At 33.3% G+C, this 14874-nt stretch overlaps 1 protein-coding gene across 1 annotated transcript; it reads right to left on the bottom strand.

Annotated features, from left to right (window-relative positions):
- Positions 1-26: 26 nt before the first annotated feature.
- On the bottom strand, positions 27-10243 carry LOC306877503 (B-cell receptor CD22). Its single transcript, XM_079429286.1, has 8 exons — positions 10077-10243; positions 7885-8262; positions 5471-5767; positions 3938-4201; positions 2469-2738; positions 1198-1294; positions 971-1121; positions 27-243 (listed from the first exon to the last, which is right to left on the bottom strand). The coding sequence occupies exons 1-8, from the start codon at positions 10117-10119 to the stop codon at positions 151-153; spliced, it is 1593 nt and encodes a 530-aa protein (XP_079285412.1). The 5' UTR covers positions 10120-10243; the 3' UTR covers positions 27-150.
- Between the last annotated feature and the right edge of the window lie 4631 nt (positions 10244-14874).

Raw genomic sequence — 14874 nt, 5'->3', positions numbered from 1 at the left:
AAGCTCTCACATGAATCACTGCATCTTGAGATGCCAAACACAGTTGATTTTATTTCTTTATTTCTGGAGGTGAGGTGATACAGGAATAACAGCCCAGGTGTGGTTCTCAGTGAAGATGAACACACACACGGTCAGAACACACACATATCATCAGAGGACCTCCACATAGACGGCCGTGTCGGAGTCTGCAGTGACGGGGATCACTCTCTGGCGTCTCGCTCCTCGTCTCTGTCTCTTATACATCTGAAACACAGACCGCTGCATCTCAGCTCTTATTCATGCTGATGGCACCACTCAGATTCTTGACATATTTCTAGCTGTTGTTGTTTGAAGAATTTATTATTTATTTTTGCCCAAGAAATGTTGGACTTTCAGGAATAAGTAAAAAAAACAAAAAAACAATAAAACAATAAAAATCTAAATTAAAAATTTAAATCAAATAAATAAAAAAATAAAAATAAAAAATACTTAAAAAAATTTTTAATAATAAAAAAAAAAAAAAAAAAAAAAGATTAAAAATTGAAAATAAAGTTTTTTTTATTTTTTTCCCCATGACCTCCACATAACAATTTAGGGTTTAAAACAAAAAAAATCCAAATATAAAATTGAAAAAAAAAAAAAAAATCAGAATTAAAAACTACAAATAATAAAAAATTAAATTAATTAATAAAATCAATTATTATTACATTTATTTTATTTTTTTCCCCATGACTTCCACATAACATTCTTTTCGCAATTTAGGCTTTTAATAAATAATTGCATGAATTTGAATGAATAAATAAATTCAAAACAAACAAACAAACAAATAAATATTTAAAAAATTAAAAACTTAAATCTTAAATTCTAAATTAAACAAGAAAAATCACATATTTAAAATGTTAAAACAAATCTAAAAAAAACAACTAATAAAATTAGAAAAATTCAAAAGAGCAAGTAAAATATGACTTCAAATATGATCCCTTTAATGCACCTGTTTGCTGCGGACGAAGAGCGGAGTGCAGTTCTGATAGATGAGCTGATAGCTGCCGTTGCTGTAGACGTTTGTGACTTCGCTGCAGTTAATGTAGAGCGGCATTCGCTCCTGATAGATGTCTGGAGGCCTGTAGGTCATGACCTGTCTCCTTCACAACGAGAAACCGGCTCAGATGATATTACACTGACAGACAGAGATGAACTCGTGAGTGAGGAGCATCTTACCGTCGCTTTGTCCTGCAGCAGCAGCAGAATAACAGCAGCAGAAACATCAGCAGAAGCACAGCACCTGCGCTCGGGATTACAGTCCATAACAGATCATCTGCAGAAATAAACAACACCTTCAGCATCATAATGCATCTTACAGTCACATAAGAACAGATGGAACATGCAAACATTTTTAAATAGCAATTAAATATTTAAACATTTATGTAAATACTATAATTTATGTTTAGAATTATAAATAAAGTAATGAAACTGGAATCTGCATATGGAATATGCTAACTTGAATTTTTTTTTAAATTGTAAGAATTATATTAATATTATAAATTATATTTATAATATTAATAATATTTTATTCAAATATTTAGATTAAAAATATCATTAAAATAATTACATTTGGATAGGCAAGTGTTTTAAAAATCAGTAATTAAATATTTAAACATTAATGTAAATATTATAAATTATATTTTTTACATTTATATTTGAAATAATAAAATTTAAATATGCATATAGACTATGCAAATAAAAAATAAATTAAATAATTAAACAATTACAAAAATCCTACAAGTTATATTTATAATAATTAAATTTAAAATAAATAAATAAAATAATGAAATAAGAATATACATACAGAATATGCAAACATTTTAAAATGAGTAATTAAAGAATTAAATGTGTATAAATTGTATTTATAAAAACATAATATTTAATTAAAATAATTACATAAAATCATTCTAAATAATTAAAAAAATGAAATTGGAATATGCAAACTTTGGAAAAAAAAAATACTTATTAAATATTTAACATTTAACATTTATGTAAATTCTTCAAATTATATTTAAAATAATAATATTAATTCATTAATTATATAAAATAATTGTAAATAATTAAATAATTAAATTGGTACATGCAAACATTTTTAAATTGGTAATTAAATATTTAAACGTTTATGTAAATACTACAAATTATATTTAAAAAATAACAATAAAAAATAAAAAATAATTAATTATATAAAATAATTGTAAATAATAAAAAATAATTAAATTGGTATATGCAAACTTTTTCAAAATTAGCAATTAAACATTTAAACATTTATGTAAATACTACAAATTATATTTATAATAATAATAATAATGAATTATATAAAATAATGATAAATAATTACAAATAATTAAATTGGTGCATGCAAACGTTTAAAAAAAATTGTAATAGAATATTTAAGCATTTAAGTAAATAATATAAACGCTATTTATAAATGGTAAAAACCCCGGTACCGTGGCGAGGCAGGAGCAGCAGGAGCGAGTGGTTTCCCAGAGCGCTGACAGCGTGACACTCGACCGGCTGCGGTGCGTCTGAGATCCCGCGGAGCGTCGCCGTCAGCGTCTGATTCACGTAAGAAAACGAGGCGTTAAATCCGTCCGGCGGCTGCGTCCCGTTCACACTCCAGGTGACGGCAGGCCGAGGGTTCGAGTCCACGATACAGCAGCAGGACAGCAGCGTCCCGTCCCAAACACAGGACGAGCGGGACACGATCACCGGAGCGTCTGCAGAGAGAATACCCAGAAAACACACATAAACACACATGTAAAAAATAAAATAAAAATAAATAAATAAATTTAGTTCAACTTCAAATAATAAAATAACTGGACCTAAACCTGAAGTAAAAATTAATAAGAACTATTTTAGACATTAGAAAAGAACTATTAAAATGACAAAAAACACAAAGTTACTAAAAACGAGAACTAAAATTATAGTATATCATTGCTAATTTGTTGGTTTTGATTGCTTCTATATTGTCCTCATTTGTAAATCACTTTGGATAAAAGCATCTGCTCAATGACTAAATGTAAATGTGAAACTGAAATAAAAATGAATAAAAAATAGAAAAATTATAAAAATTACAAAAATGCACAAAGTTATTAAAATGGGAATTAAAATAAAAAGGAAAGATATAAAAATAAACACAAATTCAAAATACTAATAAAAACTACATTGTCTCAATCATACTAAGTGTCATGAATGTGGTCTATGAACTTCTATTAACTCACCACCAGAGGTCACTCGCTCACCACATGGACTCTTGGTGGTGCACGCTATCTCAGACTACAATTCCCATCATCCATTGCACTGACAACACACAGCTGATTGCACTGATCACACACCCTACATAAACCATGGACTTCCTCTCCCTGACTGCCGAGTATTGTATTGTGTTTATCACTCTTCTAGTGTTAGCTGCCTTACCGAGCCAGTCTGTGTTTTTCTGATTAGTTCCATTATTGTTCTGCATTTATAACTCTCCTAGTTTTAGCTGCGATACGGAACCCTCTTTGTTGTCATAGTCTTGCCTTGCCTTGTGTTTTTCTAGTGTTTTGATTCTTGCCCGTGTTTCCTGGATTTACCCTTTGCCTTGCCGTTTGGACTCTGTTTGCACCTCTCTTGGACTACTGCTCGTATACCTGGATTATCTCTCTGCCTTGCCCTGTTGGATATTGTTCGCCGATCGTCGACTCTCGCTAGCCCTAGGATTGCTCTGTGTCTTGCCTGTACCATACCTGTTTGATCTACAAAGCCCCACAGGGAAAAAAAATGAAATGGGATGAAAAATGATATGGCAATGCTTTTGATGAATCGTTTGGGTTCTCTTGCAAATGTTTTGTGTTCCTCTTAAAAAAATGCTTGTCTCCTGTGTTCCTCAGCGACAAGAAGAGATCTGGGACTGAAGTGTGTTTGATGGACTCACACAGAACATTGAGGCTCGTCGGGAGAGACGAGGTTCGTCCCAGACGGTTTGCAGCGCTGCACTGGACGCGTGTGTCTCGGCTGATGTTATAGATGCGGACGGTGTGTGTGCGTTTGGCCAGGATCTGTGTGTTTCCTGACTCCACGCTCCACCACTGATACTCAGAGACCGGCGGGTCGGCTTTACAGGAACACAGCAGCAGAGCGTTTCCTCCGAGACGCACCGAAGCGCTCAGAACCTGGACCCAGACGTCTCGAGGAGGAACTGAGACAAACACCAGCATTATAATCAGTTAATACAACATCAGGATTCTCAAACATGATCTGAAATCACACAGAACTGTGAGCTAAAACAACTACAAATCAAGATGCAAGCTGATATCTTTGGTCTTAATTCGTTCCCTTATTTTCAAGTCAAGTCACCTTTATTTATATAGCGCTTTTAACAATGTAAATTGTGTCAAAGCAACTGCACAATATCAAAAAAGGAAAATAGTGTGTCAATAATGTAAAATGAAAAGATTAAAAAACAGATTTTCAGTTAAAGGCATTTCATTATTGAATTCAGTGATGTCATCATCCAGCTCAGTTCAGTTTAAATAGTGTCTTTGCAATCAGGTCGACGATATCGCTGGAAATGAAGTGTCCCCAACTAAGCAAACCAGAGGCGACAGCGGCAAGGAACCAGAACTCCCTCGGTGACAGAATGGAGAAAACAACCTTGGGAGAAACCAGGCTCAGTCGGGGGGGCAGTTCTCCTCTGGACAAAATTTTCATCTCAGATTCTCATGGTTCTGGATATTTTTGTCATTTTTTAGTGTCTTTTTTTATTAATTTACTTTTTTGTTAATTTATCATTTTTTAAAAATGTCTATTTTTCATTTTCATTTGTAGAAATGTTGTTGTTTTTCTAATTTTTGATATTTTTTAAATGTCTGTTTTTATTAATGTTTTGAATTAGATTTTCGTTTTATATTTTTCATTTCAGTTTTAGAAATTTTGTTGTCTTTTTCTAATTTGTATTAGTTTTAAAAATGTCTGTACATCTTTTATTAATATTTTCAATAATTTTTATTTTAAAATGCTCAGTTTACATTTTAATGTCTTTCAATTACAATTTTAGAAATGTTGTTGTTTTTGCCATTTGCCATTTTGTTTTTTTTAATGTCTATATAGTTTTTATTAATATTTTCATATTATAAGATATGTTTACGTATACTCCACAACACAAAATAATAACTGCATTTTCAGTTATTTGCAATGTTATGTAAAATATAAAAAAAGCTTGCTATGTATGTTAATCTAACTGAGACTTGTTATAGCACTTGCATTTTATTTCTCTTTTGTTGGTTTTGATTGCTTCTTGTATTCCTCATTTGTAAGTCGCTTTGGATAAAAGCATCTGCTAAATTACTAAATGTAATGTAAATTTAAAAAGGTTTGAAAATGAGCAGTTTAGTCATTGTGAGGTGAGGTTTTCAGATGCAGTGTTTGAAGGTTTTTAATTGATGTTTTGATGCAGTTTGTCACTCACAGCGGATGAGGATCTGGCGTGTGGCCGAGGATCTGCGCTGGTCAGGATACTCCAGCTCACAGTGAACTCTGGGCTTTGTGTTCGGCCGGACGGTGAAGCTGAGGCTGGACCGCAGCTCCAGAGACTGACCGGCGTCCGGCTGCAGCTCCGTGTCTGCGTCCGGATCCATGCGCTCCCAGCTCCAGCGCAGACGGGGCCGATCCCACGGACAGCTGACCCGTGCCGAGCAGTTCAACACCAGTCTCTGGCCCTCCATCACCGGCCCCGGGTCCGACAGCTCTGGCGGCTCCGGAGAATCTGACCATCAAAGCACACATGCACACACACACACACACACGTTGGTTTTTGTGGTTTATGGGAACTCTCCATAGGCGTAATGGTTTTTATACTGAACAAACTGTGTGTGCTATTGCCCTACACCAACCCTACACCTAAACTTAGCCCTCACAGGAGACTTTGTGCATTTTTAGATTTTCAAAAAAACACCATTTAGTATGTTTTTTAAGCCTTTTGAATTACGGGGACATAGGCAGTGTCCTCATAAACCACCTTCATATTGTAATACCTCTGTCATACCCATGTCATTATACAAATTTGTGTCCTCATAAACATGCACACACACACACACACACATACATATATATATTGTGACGAGTCGGCTGCCTCCCCCCTTATTATCATCACCACCCCGTCCCGTATTCGCCGCCCTTCACCAGGCTCCCGACGGGAGTGGGTGTGTGAGAGAGGAGGGGCGCTGAAACAGCCAGGGCTGGCGGCGTGTGATGAGGTGCACCTGATGTGAATAGAGCCTCATCACCGCCGCCGTTTAAATGCTGAGCGCGCCTCTCCTCGAGAGACCGGTCTCTTCCCCGTGCATGCACGCTGGTGTCCTCGTGGGTCCAGGAAGGGCGTGTCGAGAACGAGGACTGCCGCACCCGTTAGACGGCCGACGGGCCAGGATGCCGGGCCGTCGAGTCCCCCAGAAGCTCCGGGGGCTTAGGAGAAGGACGTCGCAGCTGAAGGAAGCCGCCGCCACTCGCTCCCGGACCCGAGAGGGGAGCGCGTGCGGCCACCGGACTCCACCCCTTCCCAGGACCCTTCCCTCCTGAACACTGCTCTCCTTCACAAGCCCCGCAGCACGACGAGGACACCAGATCCCCTATTTATTTTGGACACTTTTCCCCCTTTGGACACTTTATTTTAATATTTTTGTTTAATAAAAACCTCTCCGAGGCCTGACGCCACGCCCACTGTGTCTGTCGTTTGCTCCTCCCACCACTATATATATATATATATATATATATATATATATATTCACCCCCAACACCAACATAAGTACTGTTTCACAATCATTACTGGACTATTACAGGTTTTTATTCATATTTAGAATAAGCTTTTATCTTTATATTGCACATTGTCATTTTAGGTAAAGTTTTAGAAATTTTATTTTTGGAATTTTTACATTTTGAATTAGTTTTTGTTTTATATTTTCTATTTCCATTTTAATTTTAAAGTTTTAGTAATTTTGTTGCGCCTTGTAGTAATTTTAAAAAAATGTCTTTTCTTACTAATTTAATTTTTTTATCAGTTTATAATTAAAAACAAAAATATATGTCTATATTTTTATTAATATTGTGAATTATTTGTCATTTTTATATTGGCTGTTTTAATTTTAATCTTAAAGTTTTAGAAATTTACTTTTGTTATTTTTAAAATGTCCTTTTTTATTAATATTTAGAATTAGATTATCGTTTTGTATTAGTTTTAGAAATTTTGTTGTGTTATTAATATTTTCAATAAGTGTTTATTTTTAAATGCTCAGTTTACATTTGAATTTATTTCAATTACAATTTTAGAAATGTTGTTGTTTTTGCCATTTGTTAGTTTTCAATGTCTATAGAGTTTTTATTAATATTTTCAATAAGGTTTTATTATATTTTTTATTTTCTTTTTAGCCCTATCGTTTTTAGCCATTATTTGTTTTTAAATATGTCTATACAGTTTTTTTTATATATATTTTAAATTTTATTTTTATATTTACCTTTTTCAATTTTAGTTATTTGGAGAGATTTAGTAATTTTTGCCATTTCTATTAGTTTTCTAAACTATATCTATAGAATTTTAAATTCATTTATTTTTACATGTTACATTTTAATATTACAGAATATTGTTGCTTTTGGTATTTTTAATTTCTATTTTAAAATATGTATATATAGTTTTTTATTAATTTCTAATCAGCTTTAGTTATTTTATTACATCAAGTTAACCTAAATGAAAATTTGAAATGTGGCCTTAAATGTTAAAATAAAATAAGTTGTTACTTTAACAAGTTCTTAAAATAGAATGTTATTTTATTTTAAGTAACACTTGTAATGTTTTTTATGGTTTTAGTAAATGATAATGACATATCGTACCGGTCACGCTGACGTTGACCTTGCGGCCGGCGGGCCATGACCTTTGACCCCGCTCCCTGACCTGCAGCTCGTAGGTGTTCTGGTCGTCTCTGCGGACGCTGCTGATGCTGACGGAGCAGTCTCCGGCGCTGATGTTCCCGGCGAGCGCTGTTCTCTCTCTGAAGGCGGGATGAACGGTGTCGCCGCGCTCAGAGCTGAAGACCGGCCTCCGCAGCATCATGAAGAACGGCGAGGAGGATCTGACCAGACGAAGCTCCACCACCGGAGCGCCGGGGTTCGCTCTGAAGGAGCAGGGGATGACGAGACACGAGCTCTCCAGAGCAAACACTCGTTCTGGGACAGATAGCGAGACGGCAGGACTCGTCCCAAACACACACGCTACAACAAACACCAGTGAACAACGAGTTAATACTGGGGATCATTTCCCTAAAATAATACAGTAACACTGTAGACTTTCCATATGTGACCCTGGTGCACAAAACCAGTCATAAGGCTCATTTTTTTATCTGAAAGCTGAATAAATAATCTTTCCATTGATGTATGGTTTGTTATGATCGGACAATATTTGTCTGAGATACAACTATTTGAAAATCTGGAATCTGAGGGAGCAAAAAAATCTAAATATTGAGAAAATCTCCTTTAAAGTTGTTCAAATTAAGTTCTTAGCAATGCATATTACTAATCAAAAATTTGTTAACTACATTAATTAACATGAAAAATACTTTGTATTAATCTTAGCTCATTTTAATTCCAACATTTACTATTATTAAAATCAAAACGGACTCCTATTAATATTATTAACTAGTTTTTATTTCATATATTCTCTTTTATTTTAATTTAATTTTAGTTGTTTTTAAATGTATATAAAGTATTTATTATTATTTTAAAATTGACTAATTAAAAAATATATATTTTAAATTTAATTAAAGTTAAAATTAACTAATAATGAACTAACAATGAAAAAAATTATTAAACTGAGTTAATACTAATACATTATTAAAATCAAAATTTGTATTCGTTAATATTATTCATTTTGTATATTTTCTCTTTTCATTGTAATTTCAGTTAAAGTTTTAGTATTCTTTAGTGTTTGTCATTTTTGTATTTTGTAGTTTTTAAAATGCATCTATATAATATTTATTAATATTTTAAAATTCTATTTTTACATTTAAATGTTTACAAAATGTTTACATTTTTAATTTAAAGTCATCATGAACTCAGAATGAAATTTCATTTTAACTGCATTTTAATTTCATTTAACTTTTTAGTAATTTTTTGTTATTGTCACTTTTATTAATTATTTTCAAATGTCTAGTTTTTATTAATATTTTGAATTTTTAAAAATTCAGTGATCATGTGACATGAAATAACAGTGAAAAATACTTCTAAAGCATTTATTAATCTTAGTTCATTTTAATCCCAACATTTACTAAAACATTATTAAAATCAAAAGTCGTATCTGTTAATATAATTTGTTTTATTTTCCCTTTTCATTTCAGTTAAAGTTTTAGTATGTTTTTGTGTGTTTTTGTCATTATTATTATTCATTTTTAAATATGTCTACACAGTATTTATTAATATTTTGAATTAGTTTTTTATATATTTTCTGTTTTAATTATAATTTTAGTTAAAATTAACATGAACAAACAACAAAAAATGTTTTCTCAGTTAATGTTAATTTCAACATTTACTAATACATTATTGAAAGGAAAAGTTTTATCTGTTAATATTATTTAATGGACCTGAGATGAACAATGAACAGTTTTTTTTTTTATTAACTAACATTAACAAATTGATAATGTTATCAAATCGCTAACTGCTAATTAATGCATTAACTAACGTTAACTAATGAAACCTTTTATGGTGTTTTATGGTGTTTGTCATCACATGTGTCTTCAGATCAGCAAAGGACAGAGCATTTCACAACAGGATCAAAATATGGAAAAGGGAAGTTACGCATCGGAGTATGAACGAGCACATGCATATTTACATCCATGCATTTATTTTAAATGCACATAAATATATTACTGATGCATTCAAGTGCATTGAATGATGTGAGATCAGAGCATGAAACACAGGGTTAGCACTGAGATGATGCTCAGAGAAAATGAACGATCTTTGCATCATGATTCTGATCACATGCAGATTTAATGTCACAGATTTATTGAGCAGATACAGTAAATATGACTCACCTGACATGAAGGCAAAGAGCCGGATCAGAGCATCCAGAGCCATGAGAGCCAGTCAGACACAGACGCCGCCGGGGACTTTCTGAGCTTTTTCAGTCTTTTAGGAAGTCAGAAGTGAAGGTCTGGCATGTTTCGTAACTCTGATCTGCTGTTCCATGACGCTCCTGCTCAAACATCTTCACTATATGATGCATGCGCCTTACTGCGGTACATGGAGAAGAGTTAGAGATAGCAGATGAAGTAGAAAAAAAGATTTCTGCTTTTCAGAGAAGCTGCTTTTAGCCACCGCGCGCACACACACACACACACACACACACACAAACTCAAAACTTTTACCAACTAAAATTAGACATTAAAAAAAAAAAAAAAAAGCATTCATTATTTTTTTTAAGTAATATTGTCATATTTATCAAAAAGTAATTATAATTGTGTCATTTAGTTTTATGATTATTTAGCTCAGCATCTTTTATGTGATGTAAAGTTGACCATGTGCTCGTCTGACTCATGCTCACATTTTCACCCGTTTCCTCTCATAAAGCTTCCTCCTCATGTTTTATTTGTGAATGTTCACTATCTGTGACCCTGGACCACAAAACCAGTCATAAAGGTCAATTCTTTGAATAAATAATCTTTCCATTGATGTATGGTTTGTTATGATAGGACAATATTTGTCTGAGATGCAACTATTTGAAAATCTGGAATCTGAGGGAGCAAAAAAATCTAAATATTGAGAAAATCTCCTTTAAAGTTGTTCAAATGAAGTTCTTAGCAATGCATATTACTAATCAAAAATGAAGTTTTGATATATTTACGGTAGGAGATTTACAAAATATCTTCATGGAACATGATCTTAATATCCTAATGATTTTTGTCATAAAAGAGAAATGTATAATTTTGAGCCATACAATGTATTGTTGGCTATTGCTACAAATATACCTGTGTTACTCATGACTGCTGTTGTGCTCCAGGGACACATATATTTCAATTAAATTCACGCTGTGACTGAATTAATTCACCTCAAACCTGACATTTTCTTGTTTCTTTCACACACTTTTTGTATCTTTTCATTTAACTTTTCAGTGTCAACACACTCACCTCAATGAGAGTCAACTGCATAAAGTTCATAGAGAAAAACACGGCTCACCAATGCACACACATTTAATCATAATTCTAGGCCATATAGTATAGTATGCCCATATTTGGATACTGCTATTAACACTGTTTTGGATATTAATGGATGTAATAATGCAGGACAGAATCGTTACACGCACAATAAAGAGCTGCTTCGTTGTTGACAAACAATCTTAGACTTTTACAAGTTTTATTTTCTAATGGATTGCATAAAAATATTCACGTAATTCAACACTCTGTCTCATAAAATATCACGCTGTGAGAAACCGCTGCAAACGATTCAGTGCGAATGAACTGTTCGAATCAATTGACTATTTTGCTAAATTATCAAAAGACTGATTCATTCCCAAATCTGGTTTAGCTTCTACACATCTGATAGAAAACACAATGAATTGATATCTGAAATATTAGTGATTCTCAGGCCAGTATATTCATTCACATGCAAAGAATTATCAATATATTGGCTGCCAAGTGAATTTACCTGACCGGACGAGTCGATTCATATCGATTCTTGGAGTCACGATTTTTCCTAAAAAGCCATTTTTTGTGCACACTGGACATCAAGCGCACCAGTATTTTAACACAAAAACACACCAGTCTATAGTAGGAATCAAGAAATCAGTGTTTGCTATTAACAACTTCCTAATAAATCTAAAATATTTTACACTTACTTCCCATAATAACAAAAGATCAATAATTACTGTAATATAATATTTTTCCAAACGTGCCCTCGCTGAAAATGGGTCAGGATGTATTTGTTTTTCCTCCATTGCTGTTGCTGTTTTTATTATAGTAACTATAAAATTGATTTTTTACATTTGTGAATCGATGCGAATCGCTAGAAGACTGAATCGCGATTCATATGTGAATTGATTTTTTTCCCCACCCCTAATATTTAATATCTGGATAGAATGAGGGACTAACAGTTTTGAAAATTGTGAGCTGTAAAAACTGTTGTTAATTCTTTCCATTACCGACCCATTTTCCCCACCATCACCAATTAGAATTATTCATTAAGTACAATTTTAGTAATTTGATAAGTAATATGCATTGCTAAGAACTTCATTTGAACAACTTTAAAGGAGATTTTCTCAATATTTAGATTTTTTTGCACCCTCAGATTCCAGATTTTAAAATAGTTGTATTTCAGACAAATATTGTCCTAATATAACTCATCGAAACTTTTGTGAATCAATTGTTTGAAAAGGTGGTTTAAAGTAAATTATTTAGTGTGCATTCTCAATGCAACTTTTCCAATAAATACTTCTCTTTTCTCATGCTAAAAACGTATAGTTCTCTAATATAATATTTCTGATTGGTGATGGTGGGTGAAACTAAAGTTGACCAAAGTCTGAATCAGTTGCTCAGTAAAATGACTCACTGATTCAAATCACACCTGCTGCTCAAAACCTGTAAGTGCAACTAAAACTCAGCCCATTATTTCACACTAATCTACTAAATGAAATCTACAAATAATTACCAAATGTCAATGAAATATGAAGGTTCTGTAAAATGTGAGCACTTTTATTAATGCTTGTTTTGTTTGTTGTTAGACAGGGCTTGGCAATCTATTAGAAGCAATTAAATCTCATTCTCCTTTCTGCTTGATCCAGTCCAGTGTGTTAGTTTGGGAAGAGATCCTGAGCTCTAAACACACCTGGGGGGTTTCTTCTCATCTTTCAGGAGGACCAGGTGCAAGAATACATGAATAAATCCTACAATGACCCTCAAGTGGCGTCGAGAGTCTTGAGCTACAGAGAAACACGACTCGTGATTCTTATCCTTCAGAAAAGAGAGAGAGAATTGCTCCTCATAAAATATACTATTGTTCTCTATACAAGAATTAAAGGGGTCATATGATGTTGCTAAAAATAATTATTGTGTATTTGGTGTAATGCAATGTGTTTATGCGGTTTAAGGTTCAAAAAACACATTATTTTCCACATACTGTACATTATTGTTGCTCCTCTATGCTCCTTCTTTCTGAAACGTGTTGATTTTTACAAAGCTCATCGTTCTGAGAAGCGAGGCGTGCTCTGATGTGGACCAACACACACGTATTCTGTATTTTTAACAGGAGTGCCAAGAGGACATAAAGTGGAAGTTTGTAAGAGACAGTGTTGTGCTGGATACAGAGTCACCGTCAGTTATTTTGTGGGAGGTGAAAGGGCCTGCCTTACTCCAGATGGACAGTAAAAATCAGCAAAATGCCATCAAAGACTACCTGGGGTCGAATCGGATGAAGCAAGAGATGTCTTTTTATTCATCTCTCAGGACCTGAAGTGGGATATTCACATTGACTCCATTGTCAGAAAGGCCCAGCAGAGGTTGTACTTTCTTCTCCAGCTGAGGAAGTTCAACCTGCCACAGGACTTACTGAAACAGTTCTACTCTGCCATCATTGAATCCATCCTCTGCACTTCAATAACTGTCTGGTTCAGCTCAGCTACCAAATCTGACCTCAGAAGACTACGGAGGGTAGTCCGGACTGCTGAGCGAATCATTGGTACAATCCTCCCCGACCTGGACACACTTCATATGAAGTTTTGTTGATGAACAAGGCCTGAATGTCAATGCCATGTTACTCGTTATAATCTATCAAAGCAAGCAATCTCTATTCAGCATATGTGTGTGCAGACTACTGCATACGGAGAACTGACAATACTATCAGTCAACTGCTAACAACTGATGATAAGTGGAACAACATCTTTAGAAAATTAAATGACAATTATAAATTATAACAATGTGTTGTGACTTTTACAATAACAAAATCTAATTATCCCATTTAAATTTGATAAATCTAAAAGGTGTCTTAGTTTAAAATTGATAGTAATACATGAGAACTGATCTCATTACATATATGAATAACATAAGGTGTAGCGGTTTTTATTACAATTAGCCTAATTTAATCAACTAATGTAAGTGTTTTACAGGCTGTGATGAGAAATCAGCTCTACATTAGACATATTAAATATATTAGATTTAAGTTGTGCCATTTTAGCTTAGACATCCTTTAAAGAAATAAGAAAGCATGTAAAACGAAAGGCTTGGGAAACTTGGGTCTGTTTAGAAGCCCTTTTCCATCATGTAAGAAAAAAAATCATGCTTTGATAAGTCATAATTATGACTAGAAACGACGAATTGATATACCAAATTGAAATTATGACTTACACACTAATTCATAAAAGATCAAAAGTTAGATTTATGAGATAAAACATCGGAATTATGGTTTAGAAAGTCGAAATGATTAGATAAAAAGTCTAATTTATGAATTAAAAAGTCATAATTATGAGAATATATTTTTTAAATAAAATAATGTAATACAAATTGGCCCTTTATCTCATAATATTGACCTTTCATGTCATAATTTAAATTTTTCATCTCATTATTCCGACTTTTTTACCTCATAGTTATGACTTTTCATGTTATAATTTCGTCTTTAATGTCATAATTTCGACTTTTTACTTTATAATTATGACCTTGATGTTATAATTTCTATTTTTCATCTCACAGTTCCGACTTTTCATGTTATAAATTCAACATTTCATCTCATAATTTTGATTTGTTAAAGAATATTTTTCTTACGTGGCGGAAATGGGCTTCCATAGTTTGGTGCTTGTACTTTTATGATAATTAATAATACGATGATTACACTTTTGTTTATGGAGTT

Source organism: Barbus barbus, assembly GCF_936440315.1.
Source record: "Barbus barbus genome assembly, chromosome: 12".
Taxonomy (NCBI): Eukaryota; Metazoa; Chordata; class Actinopteri; order Cypriniformes; family Cyprinidae; genus Barbus; species Barbus barbus.
The sequence above is the reverse complement of the archived record's forward strand: the minus strand, read 5'-3'. Positions and strand labels throughout refer to the sequence as shown.